Below are 23,343 nucleotides of genomic sequence, written 5' to 3'. Positions count from 1 at the left end.
GTACCTGCATCTTTAAATCAAACGTTCGTGCTGTCTCACTCGAACAATTCTAGAAATACCCCTACCGTGGAAAAGTTAGGTAACAACAATGGCATTTCTTATGCTAACGTCGTTTCGGGTTCATCCACGAATTTTAAATCCTCTACCAATCTTTCTGAAATTGGGCAGGTACCTCAAATCTCATTTGAAAATGTTTCTGCTGGCAACGCTTTGGGATCTTCTGATCTCGGCGATGTTACGTTTGAAAAATGACTTTTTGCAAAACTCACTGTTTGGTTTGATTCAAACAATGAGTAATGCTACATCCATGATGGAAGCAATCCAGATTGGATTAAAATTTGCGAATGATGTTGTTCTTACCCTGAAGTTTAATCATGGATCTAAGTAATTCCATCAATATTATGAATTTTAATGCTCGCTCTTTAAAAGCGAAAGAAAATGAATTTTTCAACTTTTACGAGTTCATAACGTGCATGTTGCTGTTATAACCGAAACATTTTTAAAAACTGGCACTTATTTGAAAAGTGATCCAGATTATAAAGTTATAACTAATAACCGAATGAATCGAAATGGCGGTGGAGTTGCAATAGTTATCCACCGTAGTATGACTTATAGCACGTTACGTGACTTTAAGTTAAAAGTTATTGAAAGTTTGGGCATTGAACTTGAAACTTCTTTTGGGAAAATTATGATTGCAGCTGCATATTTGCCATTCCAATGCACTGGGAAAATAAAAATTATTTCAAAGGGGATTTGAATAAACTTACTCGGCATAGATCTCGATTTTTGATCATCGGTGATTTTAATGCCAAACACCAATCTTGGAATAATTCAAAAGTAAATTCCAATGGTAAAATTCTGTTCAGAGATTGCACTTCTGGTCTTTATTCGGTTTTATACCCGAATGGGCCAACTTGCTTTTCTTCTGTTAGAAATCCATCAACAATTGATTTGGTTTTGACAAATCAAAGTCAGTATTGTGGTCCTTTAGTGACTCATGCTGATTTTGATTCTGATCATCTTCCAGTAACTTTTTCACTTTCTCATGAAGCAGTTACCAGACCCAATAGTTCTGTGTTTAATTACCACAAAGCTAATTGGGACAGGTATCAGCATCATATTGAGAATAATTTAAATCATGATTTTGTTTTAGAAACCAAAGCTGATATTGATTCAGCCTTGGAATCTTTAACTAATGCAATTTTGGATGCTAGGAATATTGCTATTCCTAAAGTCCAAGTCAAATTTGATTCTCCCATTATTGATGACGATCTTCAGCTTCTGATTCGTCTGAAAATGTTCGCCGAAGACAGTATCAACGTTCTCGTGATCCTGCACTGAAGCGAATTCAAAAGATTTGCAAAAGGTTATTGACCACAGATTCACTCTCCTGCGAAATGAAAAGTTCGCAAGAGATGTCGAACAAATTAAACCTTATTCCAAACCTTTTGGAAACTTTCAAAGGTTCTTAAGAAACCTCAAAACCCATCCCTTCTTTAAAAGATGGTGATAATATTCTATTAACTAATGGGGAAAAAGCTCAAAAACTTGCTCAGCAGTTTGAGAGTGCTCATAATTTCAACTTGAATGTTTTGAGTCCTATTGAAAATCAAATTTCAATAGAATTTCAGAATATTGTTGAACAAGAATTTTCATCAGATGAAGTTTTTAATACGGATCTGAATGAAATAAAATCTATTATCAAAAATTTAAAAATATGAAAGCCCCTGGTGAGGATGGCATTTTTACATTTTAATTAAAAATTACCAGAAGCAACTTTAAGTAGCTTGGTCAAAATTTTCAACAAATGTTTTGATTTGGCATATTTTCCCAGTAGTTGGAAAAATGCCAAAGTAATTCCGATTTTGAAACCGGATAAAAATCCTGCTGAAGCCTCAAGCTATCGGCCCATTAGTTTGCTTTCATCTATTAGTAAATTATTCGAAAGAATAATTCTTAATAGAATGATGACGCACATTAATGAAAATTCAATTTTCGCTGATGAGCAGTTTGGATTTCGCCTTGGGCATTCAACTACTCATCAGTTGTTGAGAGTTTCAAATTTAATTCGAAGCAACAAATCTGAGGGCTATTCTACTGGCGCTGCTCTTCTAGACATAGAAAAAGCATTTGACAGTGTTTGGCATAAAGGTTTGATTGCGAAATTGAAAAGGTTTAATTTTCCGATTTATATCGTGAAAATTATTCAAAATTATTTGACGGATCGTACTCTGCAGGTATGTTATCAGAATAGCAAATCTGATCAACTACCTGTACGTGCTGGCGTCCCTCAAGGAAGCATTTTGGGTCCAATTTTATACAATATTTTTACTTCTGACTTGCCTGATTTGCCCCCAGGATGTCAGAAATCACTTTTTGCTGATGACACAAGCATCTCCGCCAAAGGCAGAAGCCTTCGTGTCATCACAAGAAGATTACAAAAACTTGGATATTTTCAATTCTTATTTGAAAGAATGGAAAATTACTCCAAATGCTGCAAAACTCAACTTATTATTTTCCCTCACAAACCAAGGGCTGATTTTCTTAAACCAAAAAGTCATCACATTATAAAGATGAATGAGGTAAATTTAAAGTGGGAGGATCAAGTGAAATATCTTGGACTTGGTTTTGACAAAACCTTACTTACAAGGATCACATTGAAAGTATCCAGGTTAAATGTAACAAATATATTAAATGTTTGTATCCACTTATAAACAGGAATTCTAGACTTTGTCTCAAGAATAAACTGTTAATTTATAAACAAATTTTCAGACCTGCCATGCTTTATGCTGTGCCGATCTGGACAAGCTGTTGCTTAACCAGGAAGAAAAACTTCAGAGGATTCAGAACAAAATTCTGAAAATGATTCTGAAACTTCCTCCTGGTTCAGCACCAGTGAACTTCATCAATTAGCCGAAGTTGACACTTTGGATGTTATGTCCAATAAGATAATTGATGCATTTCGACAAAAATCATTGCAGTCTTCAGCTGCATTGATCCGCTCTTTATATAGTTTATAAGTTAGTTTTAAAGTATCCCTTTTCCCTTTTGTACATGTAGGACCTCCTACATTTGAAATCACTGAATAGCGAAAGCTACAATATTTCACGAATAAATGAAAGTTGCTAGTATTTAAAATTGAGGTGAAAAGTCATCGTTTGTGATTGGACACTCAATAATATTTTAACTGAATGAATGTACATGGAAAAGAAATTTGAATAAATATAAATTAGAAAAAAAAAACGTGGGAATAACATTTTTTGATATTCTAAAATACTAGGCCAATAACATTTTATGTTATTTATAACAAAAATTGTTATTCGTCGATATGTTTTTTTTTGTTATTGGATTGTTATTGTAATAACATACTAATAACATTTTTAGTTATTCTTCAAACAAATCTTTGTTATAATTTTTTGTTATTTTAACAATTAATCCGATCATCCCAGTAACAGTTGGAGTTATTCTTCCATAACAAAAAATGTTATTCCAAAGTTGTTTTTGCTGTCAACCAATAACACTTTTTGTTATTTTAACAATATTTGTTATTAAAATGGCATGAAGTTTGTTATTACCGTCTTCCCGGGTAATTCTTAAAATGTTTGGAATTGAATTTAATTACGTATATTATCTGATATGATTTTCTGAATTTCGTTCTACATAGTCAACAAACCCGAGCAGGGGTAAATAACACGGGAATACCAAATTTTGGTATTACTTGGGCAAATAACAGCGACCAAAATGTGCCCTTGGTTGCCCAGTAATAGATGGTAAAACATCATGAAATCATACCAAAATCTTGTATGTGTAAGGGCACAACAATACCAAACCATGTTATTCCAAGGGTAAAATAAAACCTCAAAATAAAACCATTTCAACACCAAGTTGAGGTCTTCTGGATTTTTGAACATTGCTTGAATACCAAAACTTGGTATTGCCATGGTTTTATTTTTAGGCATTCCCGCGCCCTTGGAAAATCATATTTTGGTATTTCTGTGGTCTTTCACATACATGATTTTGGTATGATTTCATGGTATTTTACCATCTATTACTGGGCAACAAAGAGCACATTATGGTCGCTGGTATTTGAACAAGTAATACCAAAATTTGGTATTTTCATACCATTTTTAGTGCAGCAGTTGCAGTTAGTGAAAAAACGGAAATTATTCATATGTAACAGCCAAATCTACTCACCTGATGATTCCATGTTGTTATTAGTGATATTCTTCACCACACCGAATGCATTTGTCATTGATGAACGGCCTGTGCTTGAAGTTCTTGAAGCTTCTGAAAAATAACAAGATTGAAAAATAAGTATTATTAAAATGAAACTGAATTTAAATTCACCAAAATTCATTAATCTGTCGATTGACTCGTTTTTCAAAGTATTTGGTTATCCCGACATAGAGATATTTCAACGTTTTTGAAAAAAATATTAGTGGGTATATCACACTAATTTTTAAAATCATCTTTAACATTTTTGGGTTTCAAGTCATTTTAGCGCAAAATTAATTAACTCGTAAAATTTTTTTAACAAATTTCCCATAGTTTCAGAGAAAATTTATGAAACCTTTCAATATTCAAATAATACCAAAATGTGCCATCCTGACTTAGAAAATTTTCCACAATTTCAAGTCATTTCTGTAGGGGTATATCAAAAATGTTTAAAATCAAGTTTGAAATTTCCGGTTTTCAATGAAAGCATTCGCTTTGAGACATCATTTTAGCGCAAAATTAATTATTTTGTCAAAATTGGTCAAAATTTTCCCATAGTTTCAGAGGAATTTGATAAAACACTTAAATACCAAAATAATACCAAAATGTGCCATCCTGACTTAGAAAATTTTCAACAATTTCAAGTCATTTCTTTAGGGGGTATATCAAAAATGTTTAAAATCAAGTTTGAAATTTCCGGTTTTAAATGAAAGCATACGCTTTGAGACATCTCTATAGCGCAAAATTAATTATTTTGTCAAAATTGGTCAAAATTTTCCCATAGTTGCAGAGGAATTTGATAAAATACTGTAATACCAAAAGAATACCAAAATTTGGTGTTCGATCATTGACATTTTCTGCAATTTTGCAATATCAAAACAATACCTTAAATTAGTATGATACCACATTTTGCTCTTGCATAATCCTTAAGACAAATTTTAAAGGGTCCAGGAATACCAAAATTTGGTATTGATGCCAGAGAAAGGTATTATTACGCATTTCCCTTGTTATTTACCCATGCTCGGGAAGTGAGTCAAAAACATTGAATAGTAATTAATAATGAAATTATTTATATTTTTAAGAGTCAAGTGCTCAAAGGTTGGTTCAAAGAAGCTTAATGTTATATGTAGAGTATATCTCACCAGTAGAAGCTGTTTATTAGTGTCCAGAGGTTTACAGATTAAATAAATTTAAAAGCAAAATGAAATTACGGATTCAGAAAACATTTTGATTTTTTATATGATGTTTAGCAAGAATGCTTCTGCGGAAATATACATTGCTTTAATAATTTAGCAGCATTTTCTTAAGGGAACAATAACCCTTTATATAATCTTAAATTTAATATCTTTAATATCTTACTTTTCACACAAAAACATATTTTTTGTTGATCTTATAAAAGAAAATAATGTGTTTTTTTTCAAACGACACCGAACAATTTTTTAAAAATATAGTTTTGGGCGAAAACTTTCGCAAATTGCGCCCTTTTTTGATTGAAACTATATTTTTCTACGAAAAATGTATTACTAAATATTAGTGTATTTTCATCGTTCTTGGATTACTCTGATTTTATTACAATAAGAAAAAAACAGTGAAGGTTTCTTAATTACCTGAATGTTTTTGTAAATATTTCAATCCAATAGGAAATTGTTACTGTTTCATGAACAAATAAATTTGCTTTTAAATAAAAAAAAACTGATACGTAGGCTTGAAATTTAAATATTTTATGAATTTTGTTAATTTTATCATATTTGGGATCAAAATATGGATGTGTTTCTATTCATATGGATTTTTTTTCAAACAAAAAAATTATCGAAACTTTTTTGCAATACTAAACATCGAAAATTTTCAGAAATTCATATTTTTTTTAAACCAACCCAAACATGCTAACAATGATTGTACACGCAGGGGAATTCAGTTCAAATTGATTTCAGCTGATTGCACTTGAAATATTTTTTTTTTAAATTATACTATTAATCATTAAAAGTTGAATAAGTAAACTTCTAGACATTTTTTGAATGAGTCCTCTAACCATATGAAACTCAATACTTTATTGGACCTTTAAAAAAACTCTAGACTTATTTTTTTTTAAATCCTTGTCATAACCAAGAATTTTGCCGAATACACCAATTCAATCACAAAATCCCTTCTCAAAATTGACTGACTAGCCCCAAAAATTGTATGGAGACTTATATAGAAAAACTTATGATGAAAAATGATTTTTTGTTGACGTAGAGAATGCATGAGCACAGTTTTATTCAAATAAAATAAAATACAAAGAAAAGTCTAACTGTGAAATCGTTATGCTATTATTTGCTTCTCTTTTCAAATCATCATCTTGCTATAATTTTTTCGATTAATTCAAAATACATAAAAAATGGCAGTAATTTTAGGTAGAACAAAACACGTGAAAACATTGTTTAAAGAAATTATAATTGCTTATCTCTTTGTTGTGTTGCGTTATATTTTTATTGAACTGAAGCGAACCTTTTTTCGCTATGATGAAATGTTAATCGCGGTCTTTAATGTGATTTGTCTGTGATATGATTACGGAGCTTATCGGTCAGCAAAACTTGTACGCCATCTGGTTAGAAGTAGCGGATTCAAACGTTAGTAGGAGAGATCGGTTTTTCTTGGTGGTTAATTTACTATTAATTTTTTAAGGGAACATCCATAAACCACGTGGACACATTTTTGGGAATCTCTTACTCTCCACCCCCTCGTGGACAATTGTCCATACACAAAAAACTTTGTTGTATGGATCGTAAACAATCGCCATAAGCCCCCCCCCCTAAAGTGTTTACGTGGTTTATGGATGGTCTCTTATTAAATTTATCGATAAAATTTAATTTATAATCATAATTTATTTTTGTACGTTTATGGATTTTTGAGATTTGAGTCATGAAACAGAAATGTGTCAAAATACGTTGAATATTTTAGGGCTAGTAGGTTGAATACTGCCCTGTTTCATGGTTTAATAAATCCACATAATTCTATGAATGAACTTCATTCAAATTATAGATGTATGACATGATTTAAAAAATCTGAGGTAGTTTAAGTGTACGTCACGAGACGTCACAAGTTGGAATTCTATCCTGGTTTAAATCGTGCGGGTAGTACTAAGCATAGTCTTATCTAAACCCATCAATAATTGCTAAAACATTTCACTTCTGTTCACCTTTTGGTGGTAATCCCCGTAAGACCACAAACTGGAATAATCTGAGTTTGTACCGTCAATCAGCTTATCTGGATTCCAAGCCTCAGTTGGTACCCGTAACGTTATAAAATCATTACCCTAGGCAAGGCGCTTCTTTAGTCGTAAATGATGAGTCGCTTAGCTTTGCTTGTGGTCTTCTTGGTAGGTGCCGCCGTGGCCGTCCCAACGGCGGACAAGCGGATCGCCGGTGGAATTCCGGCCGAACAGGGCGAAGCCCCGTGGATGGTGTCGATGCGGAACTCGCTGAACATCCACTTCTGCGGAGGTACCCTGCTGAACAGCCGGTTCGTGTTGACGGCGGCGACCTGCATGCAGGGACGTCTGTCCAGTGCGACGATGGCCGTGTTGGGTTCCCGGTTCCTTAACACCGTTGCCGCTCCGTACTACGGTCTGCAGACCATCACCCACCCGCAGTTCAACCAGAACACGCTGGAGTTCAACGTGGCCCTGTTCCAGACCATTCAGAACGTGATCTTCACCTCGATCGTGCAGCCGATCCAGCTGGACGCGAACTTCATCGAGCCGGGTAGCCGTGGACGCATGTTCGGCTGGGGTCACACCGAGGAGGGAAGCGGCAACTCGAACGCGCTGAACTTCGTCAACCTGAACGTGATCAACAACGACAACTGCCGTAACTTCCTGGGAGCGGACGGAGTGCGAGTTGGGGAGTCTTCGCTGTGCACGCTGAACCGCGAGGGACAGGGACTGTGTACGGTGAGTAACGCTGGAGAAACTTGATGAAATCTCAACCTAACCTCAACTTGCTTTGTAGAACGACGCGGGGGGTGCGCTGACCCTGGACAACATGGCCATCGCGGTGGCTTCGTGGAAGATCCCGTGCGCCACTGGCCGCCCGGACGTCTTTGTGCGCGTTTCGGCGATTCGCGATTGGGTCGTGAGCATTATCTAGACGTTTGACACCCAGCAGTGCCAGCAGTGGCGAGTTGATAAAATCGTTCGATTTTGATTCGTGTGACAAGCCCGCGCTGATAAAGAATTTATATTTTAACTTTTTGCACACAAAAAAAAACGATCAAACAATGTCTTATCTGGCTTCGAAATATAGAGACGGTGTGTTTTACGGCAACTCTTGCTTATTTAAATTAATTTACACTGAATTAGTTCTGAAACTGTAAAAACACCATGGAGAATCTTGAACATTTGAAATGAATTAAATCTTTAACATAGCGATGATTGATTTCCAAACAAAAGCATCATAGTTTGTGAATTTTTTTAAAGAGTTCAAAACGCGTTTGACACACGTATATGTCCAACAACCGTAAAATATTGTAATTATAACTTGGGACTTGGGCAACCAAATTCAACCCAAACTTCGAGATAATGCACACAGAATGGTGTACTGTGTTTGTTATTGTTTACATTGCGTGCTTTACTTATTGTTTATCCAACGTCAAAGAGCGACGTGCAACAGGATAGCACAACAGCGTTGATTTGTTGAATTTAAAATATTTATTTTTAACCTCGTTGACCCCTCACCCATTCACAAGACTCTCGGTTTAGCTTAAGCTCCGATTCCGGTGGTCTTCAGGATCCAAGCCCGTTGGCTGGCAACCCGGGTGAACACATCGGGCATTCCAGACGCACACGGGACTCCCCACGAAACCAATCCAACCAGCTTGCTGTCAAAGACCAGCGCACTTCCAGAATCTCCCATGCAAGTTCCGGCTCCCTCTCGAATATACGTGCACAGGTTACTCTCGGAGATCCGCTGACGGTTCTGGATGCTGTGGCGCAGCCGACACTCCTCATTGTTCAGCACCTTGGTCTGCATGTACTGCAGCCGGCGTGGTGTGGTCGACCCGTACGAGGTCTGTCCCCAGCCGCACATGGTTCCCGTTTCACCCCCAGGGAGGTACGAGTCCCCGAGCTCGATCGCCGCCACCAGGTTGCTCATCGTGAGAGGGTAGGCCGTCTGCAGCAGGGCGATGTCGTTCTCCAGCGTGACCTGGTTAAAGTCCGGATGTTCGATGATCTGGGCCAGGTTGTAGCTTTCGCCACCGTCCTCGAGATCGGGCGATCCAACGACGACACGGATATCGTACAGCGCACTCTTCAGCGTGCAGTGGGCGGCCGTCAGCAGCCAGCGGTCGCTAATGATGACCGCGCCGCAGGTGTGCACGTGGCGGGCGTTGCGCAGCGAGGCCTGGAACGGGAACTGGCCACGGCCGGCCTGGTGACCGCCGACGATGCGACCGTTTTGGACCTCTGCGGGGAGGTTCGTGGATATTAATTGTTGATGTTTGGAATGGTCAGTTGAACTTACCATCGGCCAAAGTGGCTGCTACTAGGCAGAACGTCAGCAAGAATCGTAGCATATTCAATGGTTTCGATTGAACTGGATAGTTCTATGACCGTTGCATGGCTTTTATAAAGATACACGATATCGAAGTCGTAGTTTTCCCCCTGTCAATCTCAATTTAATTTGAACAACTTGTAATACTCAATCGGTAGGTTGTGTCGAACAGTGATGGATGGTATTTCTCAGAAGTCGTGGGCTGAATTTTGGAATTGGTGTCCTACGCACGAAGCAAAATCTTGATGGCTTCTTTCAGCAATAAAGGGGTTGATTATTTGCAGTTGCACCTCAACCCACACCTTATCAATATCGCAGAAAAATGTGCCAAATCGCGACAGCTGACAATCATACCAGACTTCTGAACAAGGTACTCGTTAGGTCCCGATATCGTACTGGCGAGCTAAACATGTCTGCATCTACTCCGACACCTTACAACCTTATTGTGATCGATGAGAATTCGGAACAGAAATAAAAACAATAAAAAGTTCAAACTTTCAGTATAGTCTTTAATATCAGGTAGCGTACAGTTTAGATCATCGTGTGGACCAGCGCCCAAGCACGGTGCACGGACACTCGAGCGTACACATCCGGATATCCCATGCCGCACGGAATTCCCCACGAGACAATACCTTGCAGCTGGCCACTGTGCACCAGCGGACCGCCGGCATCACCCAGGCAGATTCCTTGACCTTCGGGACTCGAGCTGCACAGCACGGCGTCCGTAATACGGCTGTTGTACGGCGACTCGAAGCGGGCCTCGCACTCCGTGTTGGTGATGATGGTCGTCGGCACGTACTGCAGCCAGTCGGGGAACTGGGGCTGGTCGATTCCACGGCGACCCCAGCCGGACACCAGCGCACCGTACGCGATCGAAGTGTAGTAATTGGCCATCATGACGGCCATCGTGTCCGGGTTCATTACGATCGGGGAGCGCACCCTCATGACTGCCACGTCGTTCAGCAGCTGCTCTTCGGCAAAGTTCGGGTGGACCACGATACGGTCAACCTGATGGTACGAGCCTCCGCGGCTCAAACTCTTGCTTCCGACCATGGCCATAATGTCCGCCGCGACCTTGCCCTGAGCGCACGAAGCCGCCGTAATGATCCAGCGGGCGTTCAGGATGGCACCCCCGCAAAAGTGATTCTGGCGTTGATCCCGCAGCGATACCTGGTACGGGAACTGACCCTCGCGGGCATCGATTCCACCGGCGATGCGACCACCGGAGGAGGCAGCAGCAGCCACGGCCAGAAGGCCACAAACGACGAACGCACACTTGAACATCTCAAAGGAACTCTGAAGTCTCGAGCGATCCCGAGCCGGCTTTTTATAAAATCTGCTTATCTGGGGGTCTAATCCACCGGTTGTAGAGTTTTGGGCAGAATCTCCAGACGAAACTCGCGTTATCGACGGGTTGTCGAGTGCAGTCTTCGTTGGAGAAGAGGTGAGCACACGTTATCAAGCTCAACAATTGAACGCTTTTATGGGGGTCTAAACACGAGCCACTGGTGCCATTTTTGGTTTGCAATTTTTGCAAACAATTGCGAGTTGTAGGTTATCGAAGAGGTGGTTTATTGCATTTCCGATTGGGGGACTTTTGCAGAATCCTATCAGCGACTTTTTTAAACTGAATTGTTATATAATTTGGGATTCAGGTGTTGAAAGCAAACTGCGATAAGTAACTTTATGTAATTTAATGGGGATAATGAAAGTGTGAAGTAAATGATCATCCTGAGCCAGCGAATCTACAAAATATTGTTGAAGCCCTCAATCATCTTCCGTTGTTTGAAATGGCAGCAATTTAGTAAAATAACACATAAATGTACAAATTGCTAGTGGGACATTTAAGTTCATCCAATTTATTAACCATCAGATCCAACCAAAAATCCCTAAAAGGAAGATAGAATTTAATTAAATGCCCTCCCTAAGTGAATCAGATTCAACGTCAACACTGCTTATGCCATTTCTTGTCCCCCCCCCCCAAACACTGAATTTCTGGAAAAGCCGGTCCCAAACCGATTAAAATTCAACATCAAATTTAAATCAGCCACGAAGAACTGTTGCGCGTTGGCGTTTGCTGCCCGGTCTTCTCTAGCTACCGGAGAGTTGGTGTTTCGCAAAGAATTCAATATTGCAAAACTTTTACCCTCCGGAACCGGTGTGGCCGCATGCCCTGAAGCTTCATAACGAGGCACATCTCCGCGCTCGCCCAACAGCAAACCAAATCAAAATAACAATAAAAACAAAGAGTGCGGCGCGCGAGTTCCCATCATTTGGCCCCGCAAGCAAGTGCCCCGGGGAGAGTTGGAGGGAAATCTGATTAAAAGTCCAGTCAAACTGAATGAAATGAGGAAGATTTTTTTTTTCGTTGCTTCGAGGAAGAAGCCGTCTCGCGAGGAAAGCGGAAAACTTTTTTCATACCTCGTCTCAAGTTTTAATGGGTCTGCTGATGCTGCTGGCGGAGTGCAGTGAGATTTTTTTTTCAAGTGTGCCCCTCGAAGGTAGGCAACCCGCAGGACCACTCCTTGAAAGCGCTTCCCGCGCGCGGGTCAAGTCGATACGGTTGAGAGCTTTCGCGAGATACATCGACGTCGGATCGGTTTATTGTTTCGCGAAAACGCGATGACGTCGACGATGTCGACGAGGGGAAAATCGGTATTGGTCGTTAAAAATACCTTCTAGAATTTATTAAAGGTAAAGTAAGCATGAAGTTAGTCAGCTTCATTGTAGTTGGAACGACAACTTAAAAATTGAGTAGAATTTGAATAGCCGGGTGATTTTCAATAACTTTTCAACGAATTGTTTTCAGAGATAAAATTGAAGTCAGTGAAGATTTATCTTTTTGAAGGGTTGATTAAGCTTACTTTTCTTCAAAAAATAATTTAAGTTTAAATAATTGTTTGAATCCATCATTTCAAAGAATGGGTCCTCCAGGGTAAAAACTTTCTGCTAAAATATCTCTGGTACATGTTACATATGGTTTTTTTTTGAAAATAAGAGTTAGTGAATTTTCACGTAGAAATAACAATATCAATTATAAAAAAATCCTTTTCGAGCTCTTCTGTTGAACAATAAGAATTTGAAGGAATACAATAAATAATAAAAATAGAATATTTCTTTAATGTGAATTTCTAAAAAAAATTGCTGAAAGTAAAAGATTGCATTGAAAAAAAAAAAAATATATTTGCATCGATTGTATGGAAAATATTGACTATTGTTAATTTTGGCTTTTAAACCATTTCGGGCATGACAAAGGTCCATTAAATTGGAATTGAAAATTCTTCGGGAAAGTTTTAGATCTTGTTCTCAATTTCAACCTTGTTGGTTTTGAAATTTGATTAAAAATAAAAATAAAATCCAATCGATCCCAAATTTTGCAAAATATTTTTGGACTCCAGAACGAAAAAAAAAAAGGAAATTCAAACAGTCATTTCCTAATAATCTTATAGTGTAATTTTTTAATTCCAAATTCATGAAGGGATATAACCCTTCAATGTTAAAATTTGGCATATTTAAACTTTTTTTAAATATTGAGTTCTTAGGACACAGATTGGCGCTATAGCACTTTTCTTAAAAGGATTCATTAATGTTTATTTCACAGTAGCATAACTTTAACAAAGTACAGTTCATAAGGTATATGGCCCTATTTTGGACCTACTATGCAAAGCGTCAACATATTTCGCATAGTTCTCAGGAACGGTCTAACTAATTTGGCTCGTTTCAGGATTGTTTTGTGCCTTAATTTATGCTTAACAAAGTGTACTATTGAAAATTTTAAATAATTTAACAATTCCATTGTAATAAGCATTTCAAGTAAAACATTTTTTGGATGCTTTTTGGACTTATTGAATGTATTTTGGAGACATCGCTGAACCTATTTTGGACCCACACTCTGATTGGTTGAAATTTGGACAACTCGAATTGCGGCGTGCGGCGGCAACACGCACACTTACAAAAACTCGGTTTGATAAACCAAAGGGCCTATCCACGACTATAATTTGGAAAATATTTATTTCAGAAACTAAACAATTATGATGAAACAATGGATTTGAATTTGAAAACGTGTTTTAATCATATTGAATGGAAACTCACGCATCTTTAGCAGGTCTCTGTCCTATTTACAATTTGCATATTCTTACGACCTAATTGTTCAAGCATTAGAACATAAAAGAGAACCCGTTATTACTCGCAATAAAAACACCTTATCTTAAAATTAAATGAATGACACAGATACATAACAAGTTACAATTAAAAAAGGTTCTAAATTTTACGCAGAGCTTATGTTCAAATATTATTAAACAATCAAGGAATTTTAAAGGGAGATTATAGTTTGTAACTTGGTGTGAAACTTTCTCATCTGTCATGTTAATCTTTACAGTTGCTTGACAAAAAGTTTAACTACATGTTGCACTTTAAAAACAATGTAATATTTGAAAAAAAATCTTTGTTTGAATACCAGGGTGCCTTTGATAGTCATAGTTTGTCTTGTTAAAAGTAGATTTGAGGTTTTCAAACATTATTTTTACTTCGAACTTACCATCACTTAGGTTGCTGATATAATTTTTAAGAAAATCATTTATGTCAATACTGGGTTAATCATGTTTATAAGCTTTTTAATATAATACATATAAATTTTAGGTAATATTGTTAAAAATTCAGAACTTTGCCTGAAATTCGTTGAAACTAGTTTTGTTTATTAAATTGTGGATTTATATTACATGTATAACTGAATTTAAAGAATGAATCAAAAGTTTTCACATTTTAAATGAAATTTGTTTTACTGGAAATGCCTTTAAATTATGAGATTTTTTTTAATTATGTTTCAAAAACAAATAATATTTAATAATATTTATATTACTTATTTTACCTTTTCCTAGTAGAAGATTGTCCGAAGAATCTGAAAATGCATTCCGTTTTACGTTCCGTTGTTCATTGAAAAAATCATGACACGTTGAGAAGATGAAAATAATGCTATTTATCAACATTTTCTTAGTTATAGTTAACTAACTTTTTAAACTTTTCAAAATTTCATGAAAAGTTCTTCATGAGGTACTTTGAGCACTTCTCTACCCCGGTCAGTATGATTCCATACCATTCCGTACGTATTCAATTTTTACTCTTCATTTTGCGGAAAAATATCAAACCTATCAAAGTCACCCCGGCTATATCTCAAATCATAAAATTCATAATGTTACTAGCGCTTAGGATCTTTTTCAAACTAACTCAAGATTTTTTTTAATTTAATTCATACGACTTTTTCAAAAACCACTCGTAAGCGATGTTGACAGCTCCTGTCACGGTGACAGCTGACGATTTTATGAACTAGACCCTTTAGGTTTTTCAATCGTTTCCCCTTCAATTCCAACAGGGTAGCCAGTTTGCATTTTTTGAAGCAAAAATTAAAAATATATGCGGCTAAATTGGTGATAATGATGTTTAGACAAAAATAAATCAACATCAGTTTAAATCTTGGGATACTTTGCAATTGGTCCTAACAATCCTCTAAATCTCTAGCATCAATTTGCATTTTTATCGTTTAAAAAACATGTTTTCATTGTTTCTGTTAATCATTTGCTTTTTAAAGCTTAGATTCCGTTCAAATAATTACAGTAAAGAAATTCAATTCAAAATATTAAATTAAAAAATTTCAATCAATTTCAATGAAATATCGAAATAAATTGATAGACAAAACTGGCAACACCTTGTTATGCATGTGTTGGTGATAGCCTTGAACCGACGGCAAAGTAGCTCCAAAAACTGATCCAACGCGGCAGATTTGAAAAAATATTTTGAAATGAGTTTTTTTCGATAATAGAATAGTTATTTCAATGGTTTAGTGACGGAAAACAAGAAAGAATTAAATAAACAACAGTTACATTGCTCGGAAACCGGACGAAATTGCTTGGTGTCAGTGCAAACCAGAAAAAATCATCAAGGTGTCGCGAGCCAAATCTGATAAGCAACGAGGCCGGAATTTTTGGACCTAATCGATGTGCTAGGAAAATGAAAGGAAGTTCGAATGGCGTTGGAAAAAGTGGCTGAAAAAGCGGAAATAATCAAAAATGTTAACATTTTTGGAAGAGGTAAGATACAAAACGATCCTGCCTACACTTTCTGTTGGTTGGATTCAGTGAATTCGTACTTTAAAAGCCTGAACTACCTCGTTTATTAAAAATAGGTCCAAAATAGGTACTAGGTCCAAAATAGGGTCATATACCCTATTATGGTTCTCCAAAAATAGTATCTGCTTGAAAGAATTTTTTATTTTCATATTTAGAACTTTTAAAAATACATTGTAATTATTTTGTAAAATATAGCACAATTTTTAGTTAAAAAAAGAACCGTTGATTAGATTAGATTAGATTAGATTAGATTAGATTAGATTAGATTAGATTAGATTAGATTAGATTAGATTAGATTAGATTAGATTAGATTAGATTAGATTAGATTAGATTAGATTAGATTAGATTAGATTAGATTAGATTAGATTAGATTAGATTAGATTAGATTAGATTAGATTAGATTAGATTAGATTAGATTAGATTAGATTAGATTAGATTAGATTAGATTAGATTAGATTAGATTAGATTAGATTAGATTAGATTAGATTAGATTAGATTAGATTAGATTAGATTAGATTAGATTAGATTAGATTAGATTAGATTAGATTAGATTAGATTAGATTAGATTAGATTAGATTAGATTAGATTAGATTAGATTAGATTAGATTAGATTAGATTAGATTAGATTAGATTAGATTAGATTAGATTAGATTAGATTAGATTAGATTAGATTAGATTAGATTAGATTAGATTAGATTAGATTAGATTAGATTAGATTAGATTAGATTAGATTAGATTAGATTAGATTAGATTAGATTAGATTAGATTAGATTAGATTGAATTAGATTAGATTAAATTAGATTAGATTAGATTAGATTAGATTAAGTTAGATTGGATTAGATTAGATTGAATTAGATTAGATTAAATTAGATTAGATTAGATTAGATTAGATTAAGTTAGATTGGATTAGATTAGAAATAAGTGATATTTAAAGATAAAATTGTTTAATATTTTTTTCAATTTTGCTTGAAAAAAATTAAAACATTTTGGTGAAAGTTGATGTGCAATCATCTGAAAACTGTATAGTTAAATGCATTAACGGTCATAAGAAGCAAAAAAGCACCATAATCTCGTTTATTATTTCATAGTTAAATGCTTTTTTGAAAATTAAGAGTTTTGAAGAGTTTTGAAAAATGCATTCAAAATGTTGCAAATTGATCAAAACAGAAAGTTTTTTTTTGTAACGAAGTTAAACAATTCTATTTAAAATCGACCCATTTTATGTAATTTTTATATCATATTTTTATATTTGGATGTTTGTTTTGTAATTGGGCAAATTCCCAATGAAATTGCCTAAGAGATATTTCGGACCTCTGGATGCCGAAATACAGCGAATTAAAGCAACAAGAAAATTGAAGTTTCATTCAAACATTCTTTTATTTTATTGCACCAATATTAAACATTTGTTAAAATTTATGATCTTTTCGAAAAAAAAAATGCAAACTTTGCAATCAACTCTAATAATTCAAAAGGGAGTTATATTGAATTGATTGATTGACTTTTTGAAATGTTAGTATTGATTCCGAAATTTCAAAAATATTTTGTTCGAAGAGATCAGGAAATTTCACAAATGTTCCATTGAAAAAGTAAATTACTATTTTTCAAAAAAAAAAAAAAACTTTTCAATGGCTTAATTGCTGCGATTTTTTGTTCCCTAAAACTAATCAAAATACCTTTAGGTGGTTGCTGCCTTACTCACATATAATTATGTAAAATTTTGTCGACTGGTGCAAGTTGGAGCTTGTCGATTCGAAAATTTTATTTTGCTTTCATTTCATTTATGATATTTCAAAAATAGCTTTATAGCGCGCCTGAAATATTATTGAACATTCAAGAGTTTTCATAAATTCATATCCTCGTGAAAAAATAAAGATTTGTTATTATTGTGGCTTTTTAATTTTTTTTAGAGAGACTCTATTTTTTTCTGGATTGTCCTCAACCCATAACTTTGCTTAATATTCCTGCTCGATGTTCGGACAAAACCGGCAAACCGAATTAAAACTTTCAAAATTTCAAAATAGTATCAAATTTGACCATATATCATATATCATATATGATTAATATTTCGAATATCACAAGAAGTAGCGACGTTTGTCATCAAACTGACCCTGAATCCCAAAAAAAGACATTCAATTAGAACGTCATCTTTTCCTCTCGCTCGCCCAATCACCTGTGTGTAATGCAATTCCAATCAAATCCGTCACCGAGCACCCATTTTTCATCCAACTAAGTAAATTGCATCAATTAATCATCTCCAACTGCTCCAACACCCCAGCCAAATGCTGTGGCGTCAAGTGACGATGCATTTTAACCAAGAAGAAAGGTGGCTAATCAAATAACTGTTGCAAACTGAATGCACCTCCGAAACTGTGACATGGCTGTGAGATGGGAATGAGTGATGGTGATGATATGTCCCTGGGTTTGGAAGCCACGGTGCTTTCTCCAAGTTTGACGAACCCAGGTGATGATGGTGTTTTACAGTGGGTGAGATTTTGGAATTTGTTGGTCATAAATGATTTAAAAATTTTATAAGATTTTTACTTGAATTCAATTCCATTACTTTAAATTTCTTTTGTTAACATTTTGAATTAATCGTTTCCACTTTTCATCGCAGCACTGTTGAAGTCCTGACTCGGCAGGATCCGCTGTCGTCGTCCTTCTGTCAGGCGCGAATAATGATTTTCCAGCGCTTTGCAAATCGTCAACGTCCTTGGGCCCTTTGCATACTCCATAGTAGACACCAGACCAGATGCCAGAGCCGCAAGATGGCTGTTCACGGATCCTTGGGATGAGCCCATCGCATCATCGCAGAGTCGGTTGTCGCCACGTGGTTCACACGCACACACACACTCACTAGCGAATGACACATAGTTCTGGGGCTGGAGGGGTGGAAAACTGAGGGAGGAGCAGGAATTGTTGAGGAAATGAAGAAAAATCGTTTTCCAGGTGCAAGGCAAATGGGAAAATTGTAAATAAGGAAAGTGCAATCACTGAGTAAAAATTTAAAATTTAAAGTCTCTTTTTACTTAAATTTATGGGCTTTTACTGTTGAAAAAACTTAATTCTACCCTAAACCAAAATGGGTCATTTCATAGTTTCAAGAGTTAAACCCTTAAAATCACACATCCTCACAATCCCCATCACAAAAGTCCAACCTGACGACTGCGAGTGTGGAAAATATGTCATGAAAAGATTAGCTAATCCAATTTCACCACAATTTTCCACTTGCAATGTGTGCAATGTGTGTGTCTCCGACGAATAGTCAGTAGCAAGTTGATTTTCAATTTTCCCGAATCGTCTCTTGCTTGCTCGCGCTGGCTGAAAACTGCTGATGCTTTTCATGAATGGGGCATGAGGCAAATTGAATGACGAAAAGCTGATCGGTAATTAGAAAAGCGGAAAATTAGCTTTTCCCGAGAAATCCGGAATGGAAAATTGGAAACCGATACACCGAGCAAATGTCGAGTGATGTTTCGAGGAAAGAGCCCTTGAGCGGCTCCGCACTCCTAATGTAAAGCAATTCCCCTTATTTGGAGAGGGGTTCTTTCATTGGATTAAAAGAAACAGAGAGGGAAGGATCTTGAATTGGAGCAAAAGGGATTAAAAAGAATGGGCATGTGACACTTCTAAAACGGGACTTTACAATGCCACTCCAGCTCCAGGTTGTTCAGCATCCTTTTGTAATATTTTCTTACCTGGTGCCACCCCCACTCCAGAGTGTGCTTGAGGTGCACCAAGCTTCGACAGTTCGTTGTGTGTTTTACAGGAGTGGAAAATTCGGGTGAAATAGGCTATAATTTTGACTGTCATTTTTTTGCATATAAATTTAAAATGTTCATTTGTAATGTGAATACAAAGTAGGGGATATATACCTAATAGGTAGGGGAAATTCTCGTATCTTTGGCAGGTCAAGCTCTCGCTCCTAACTCCATCCAATTTGCTCGTTTTCACTATTTAAACAACTAATTTTGTAAAACTTTTGATACAAACTTGCTTGCTCACTTCTTATTGAGCTATTTATCACTCGATTTCAGTTGAAAACGCGTTTAATTAGCTTTAATTGAATGTCAAAGTCCTGACCTGCCAACATTAGAGGCACGCTGGAATTAGATGCTGTTCCCCTATTACCTAAGGCTACCAACTCTTGCTGAGCAAAAATCCGCATCACAGTTTTTTGTTGGTAAGGTCCTATAACATGTGAAACACAACAGTTTATAGGACCAATAAAAAAACTCTAGATTTGTTAATTCAAATGTTCAACTAATTTCACAAGTTTTAGAAAGCCTTTGGAAATGAATAAATATATTTAGTGAGGAATTTCTTAAAGAACAATTCTAGAGTTTTTTTAAAAAGGTCCTATCAACATATGAAAGACAATAGTTCAAAAACTCTTGAATTTTTGATAGGCAAGTTTGAATTGAGAAAACCCCGGAAAATTCTTCCTTTTTAAATCAAACTCATCAAAAAGCTTCGACCAAATCAAAAAAGCAAAGCAACCCGGGCAGACGGTAATAACAAAATTCGTGTCATTTCAATAACGGATTTTGTTAAAATAACAGAAACTGTTATTGAATATTCTTGTAAATAAATTTTGGAAGAAAAAATAATAACAGTTTTTGTTATTTTAACAAAAAATGTTATTGGTATGACATTCAATTGGAAATTTGGAATAAGATAATAATAACAGTTTATGTTATGTTTTTCCAATAAATTCTATAATAACAGAAACTGTTATTGGTTTGATTTTCTAGTGGAAATGTGAAATAAGATGATAATAACAGTTTAAGTTATGTTTTTCCATTTTATTGCATAATAACAGGAACTGATATTGATTTGATATTTCTTTGGGAATGAGGAATAAAACGATAATAACAGTTTAAGTTATGTTTTTCATGCTGTTACGCCGTCCTTCTTGGCAATTTTATTTTTTTTTATTTCTTTATTTTTTATTGAAGAATCTTTTTTTTGGGAGTTCAGAAACATGACAAATTATTTTGGTGGTTATTTTTATCAGGAACCAAATTTTCGAAAAATCGCCGAAATTAAAGGAAATTTTCTTGACTTCTGAAAAACATTTGATTTAGATCAAAAAGTTCAAAAGTTAGTTATTTTTGCCATTACAGTTATGAATTTCATTTGTGTGCAAATACAGACTTTTCAAACACTACTCAAAATTGGCCACCATTACGACGTCTTTCTAGTTGATCTGTGCCTTTCTGTTAAAGTTGACCTAACCACCTGTTGACGTAATGGTCGAGACCCGTTTGCTTTTGTTGTTGTTGACATTTCGATCCGTCAATTTTTTCCTATCAGTCGTCGTCCGCGGAGGAAGAGAAATCGGTGAAAATAACTTTGCAATCTTTCGCAGTTTCCTCGTAAAAAGTGGATGTTTCCGGTTAAATCCGCCGTGTGATACGCATCACGACCGCTCCTGGAGAGCACCAGTAGCAACCAAATCGTGGCGCGATGGCCCCGGCCAAACTCAACTATCGAATCTCATTGTCCACCTTCTTCGCCAAACCCACCCGAGTGACGTGCTGCGGGAGTAACTGGTTGCCGCTGACGCCGAAATCGATTGGGATTCATGGGTGGTCGCAGAAGTTGAAGGGACTGTTGCTGCGGCACGAGAATCTGTGCCAGTATCTGGATGTGATCCGGGGAAAGAACGAGATGACGATTATCGTTCAGGAATATGCGGGGAGTCTGCTGACGGAGATTTTTCTAGGGAAGAATAACAAGCAGGAAACGCTGCTGCGAGTTGTGTTCCAGGTGTTGAGGGCGTTTGACCACTTTACTAGTATCGGCAGGGGTTGATGTGCAGGAATTTGGAACCGGTGCACACATTGATAAGTAAAATTTGAACAACTACGATTACGTTTCGTGCCCGATTGGAAATGTGAAATATTACGCGCCGGAAGTTTTGTTGGGATCGGGCTAAAACAGACATTTGGTCCCTGGGCACGATTTTGGCCGAGCTAGCCCTTAGTTGCAAGCTCTGGGACACGATCAAACTGTCCCAAGTTGCGCGGAAAGTTCTCGCTTTCGTATGCATTTCCAACGGTATGTAGGTTTCCTCCGCGGAAGCGACCCCAAGCGAGGGAGCTGCTCCAGGACGGGGCGTTAGATTTTCTACGGGAGTAGCGATTCTGTGAGGTGGATCGCCAAGAGATGACCCTGCTGGAGAAGCACTGCGGACTGGCCGAGATATACTATCTGTGACAGCTGGCCGATGGGGACGTTTAACAGGTACTGAAGAAGGAGGGGTTGATCAAGAGTGAGGCGCCGATTCTGTCGTTGCCGGAGTAAGTATTTCTCTCTCTTCCAGTCCAATCCTCTTGAACGGCAAATCCATCTCGCCTACAAAAAGCCATAGTTTTCTCCACGACGGTCGCATCATCTTTCTCAATGCCTTTGATTGGTTGGCGCGCAGAAGTGTTCCGTAACTTAATAACTCTCCGCGAATCGTTGCGGTTCACAAATCAAGTGAGTGTGTGTGTGTTTTTTAATCAGGTGCGATTGATCTGCAGTGTTTTTTTTTAACTTTTGTATGGTTTTCAGCGCCTCCAAAATATTTTTTTTGTCTCATTCTTCCTCCTCCACGTTTTTAATCGTCGTCCTCTTCCTTTTCTCTTCCACCTCCTTGTCCAATGCAATTTACATTCACATGTATGCATCGATTGATAAATGATTTCTGTAAACAATTACCTCCTAATTGAAAATAAAATTAAAACTGTGGCATCAAAAATAAACAAACAGAAACAAAATTCACCAACATATTTAATCATGTCAATGTCAAAGTACCAAAAGGTGAGAGGTAGGCTCCCACTGTATGGAATTTGACAGGTCGTCTACTCCCTGGTTTTCTCTCCCTCTCACGATGGTGATTCGACAAACGTCAAAGTAGGCTTGTGCTGATTGTTGTTGTTTTGCGCTAAACAGTTTTTGAAACATTTTTCGCGTATCGTCGCGAGTTTTGTGTTGTACGTTTGTGTTTTGTTTATATAAGTAGTGGCCTGTTGGAAGCGGCCACCTGAGAAGCAGGATTTTCACGAAGGCGGCCTCCAAATCCACTCCAATACAAGATGCAGCTCGCAAGCCGGGAAGAATCCGTTTGCGTAAGTTTATAATTGGTCAATCCACTGGAAAATCACACAAATTCAAGTAAAACAGTGTATTGAGGCCAATGTCGAAATGTAAACAAAGAGTCTGTCCTGCTCGTTCCTAATGTAAACATCGACTGACTTGAGCAGGCTAGACTTTTGTTTACACTTGGACTTTGGCCCATTTACACTGCGTTGCTTGAAATATATCCTTGTAAACAAACCAGTCATCCCATTCTTGACGAAAGTTCTTTTTCAGATGTTTTGGAAACTTTTCTTTCCATGCAGGGGACGCTACCGACATCAGCTGGGAACTAAAAGGAGCGGATTTGGTTACTTCTAGTGGAGACTGCCCATTTCGGTTGTCCCGAGGCCACG

The 23,343-nt window shown here is 36.8% G+C and overlaps 4 protein-coding genes across 4 annotated transcripts; 2 read left to right on the top strand and 2 right to left on the bottom strand.

The window, feature by feature from the left end:
- Positions 1-7,511: 7,511 nt before the first annotated feature.
- Positions 7,512-8,516, top strand: LOC6044047 (chymotrypsin-2). The gene is made up of 2 exons (XM_001861584.2): positions 7,512-8,143; positions 8,202-8,516. Exons 1-2 carry the CDS (start codon positions 7,535-7,537, stop codon positions 8,337-8,339), a joined length of 747 nt encoding a protein of 248 aa, XP_001861619.2. The 5' UTR covers positions 7,512-7,534; the 3' UTR covers positions 8,340-8,516.
- Positions 8,517-8,880: 364 nt separating this feature from the next.
- Positions 8,881-9,826, bottom strand: LOC6044048 (chymotrypsin-1). Its single transcript, XM_001861585.2, has 2 exons — positions 9,714-9,826; positions 8,881-9,655 (listed from the first exon to the last, which is right to left on the bottom strand). Exons 1-2 carry the CDS (start codon positions 9,763-9,765, stop codon positions 8,952-8,954), a joined length of 756 nt encoding a protein of 251 aa, XP_001861620.2. The 5' UTR covers positions 9,766-9,826; the 3' UTR covers positions 8,881-8,951.
- Positions 9,827-10,231: 405 nt separating this feature from the next.
- Positions 10,232-11,205, bottom strand: LOC6044049 (chymotrypsin-2). The gene has a single exon (XM_001861586.2). The coding sequence runs from the start codon at positions 11,025-11,027 to the stop codon at positions 10,275-10,277; it is 753 nt and encodes a 250-aa protein (XP_001861621.2). The 5' UTR covers positions 11,028-11,205; the 3' UTR covers positions 10,232-10,274.
- Positions 11,206-21,170: 9,965 nt separating this feature from the next.
- Positions 21,171-22,594, top strand: LOC119768091 (TBC domain-containing protein kinase-like protein). The gene is made up of 2 exons (XM_038258491.1): positions 21,171-22,111; positions 22,191-22,594. Exon 1 carries the CDS (start codon positions 21,332-21,334, stop codon positions 21,677-21,679), a length of 348 nt encoding a protein of 115 aa, XP_038114419.1. The 5' UTR covers positions 21,171-21,331; the 3' UTR covers positions 21,680-22,111; positions 22,191-22,594.
- Positions 22,595-23,343: the final 749 nt, after the last annotated feature.

Source organism: Culex quinquefasciatus, chromosome 2, assembly GCF_015732765.1.
Source record: "Culex quinquefasciatus strain JHB chromosome 2, VPISU_Cqui_1.0_pri_paternal, whole genome shotgun sequence".
Classification (NCBI taxonomy): Eukaryota; Metazoa; Arthropoda; class Insecta; order Diptera; family Culicidae; genus Culex; species Culex quinquefasciatus.
Note: the sequence above shows the minus strand (reverse complement) of the source record. Positions and strands in the feature narration are given on the sequence as shown.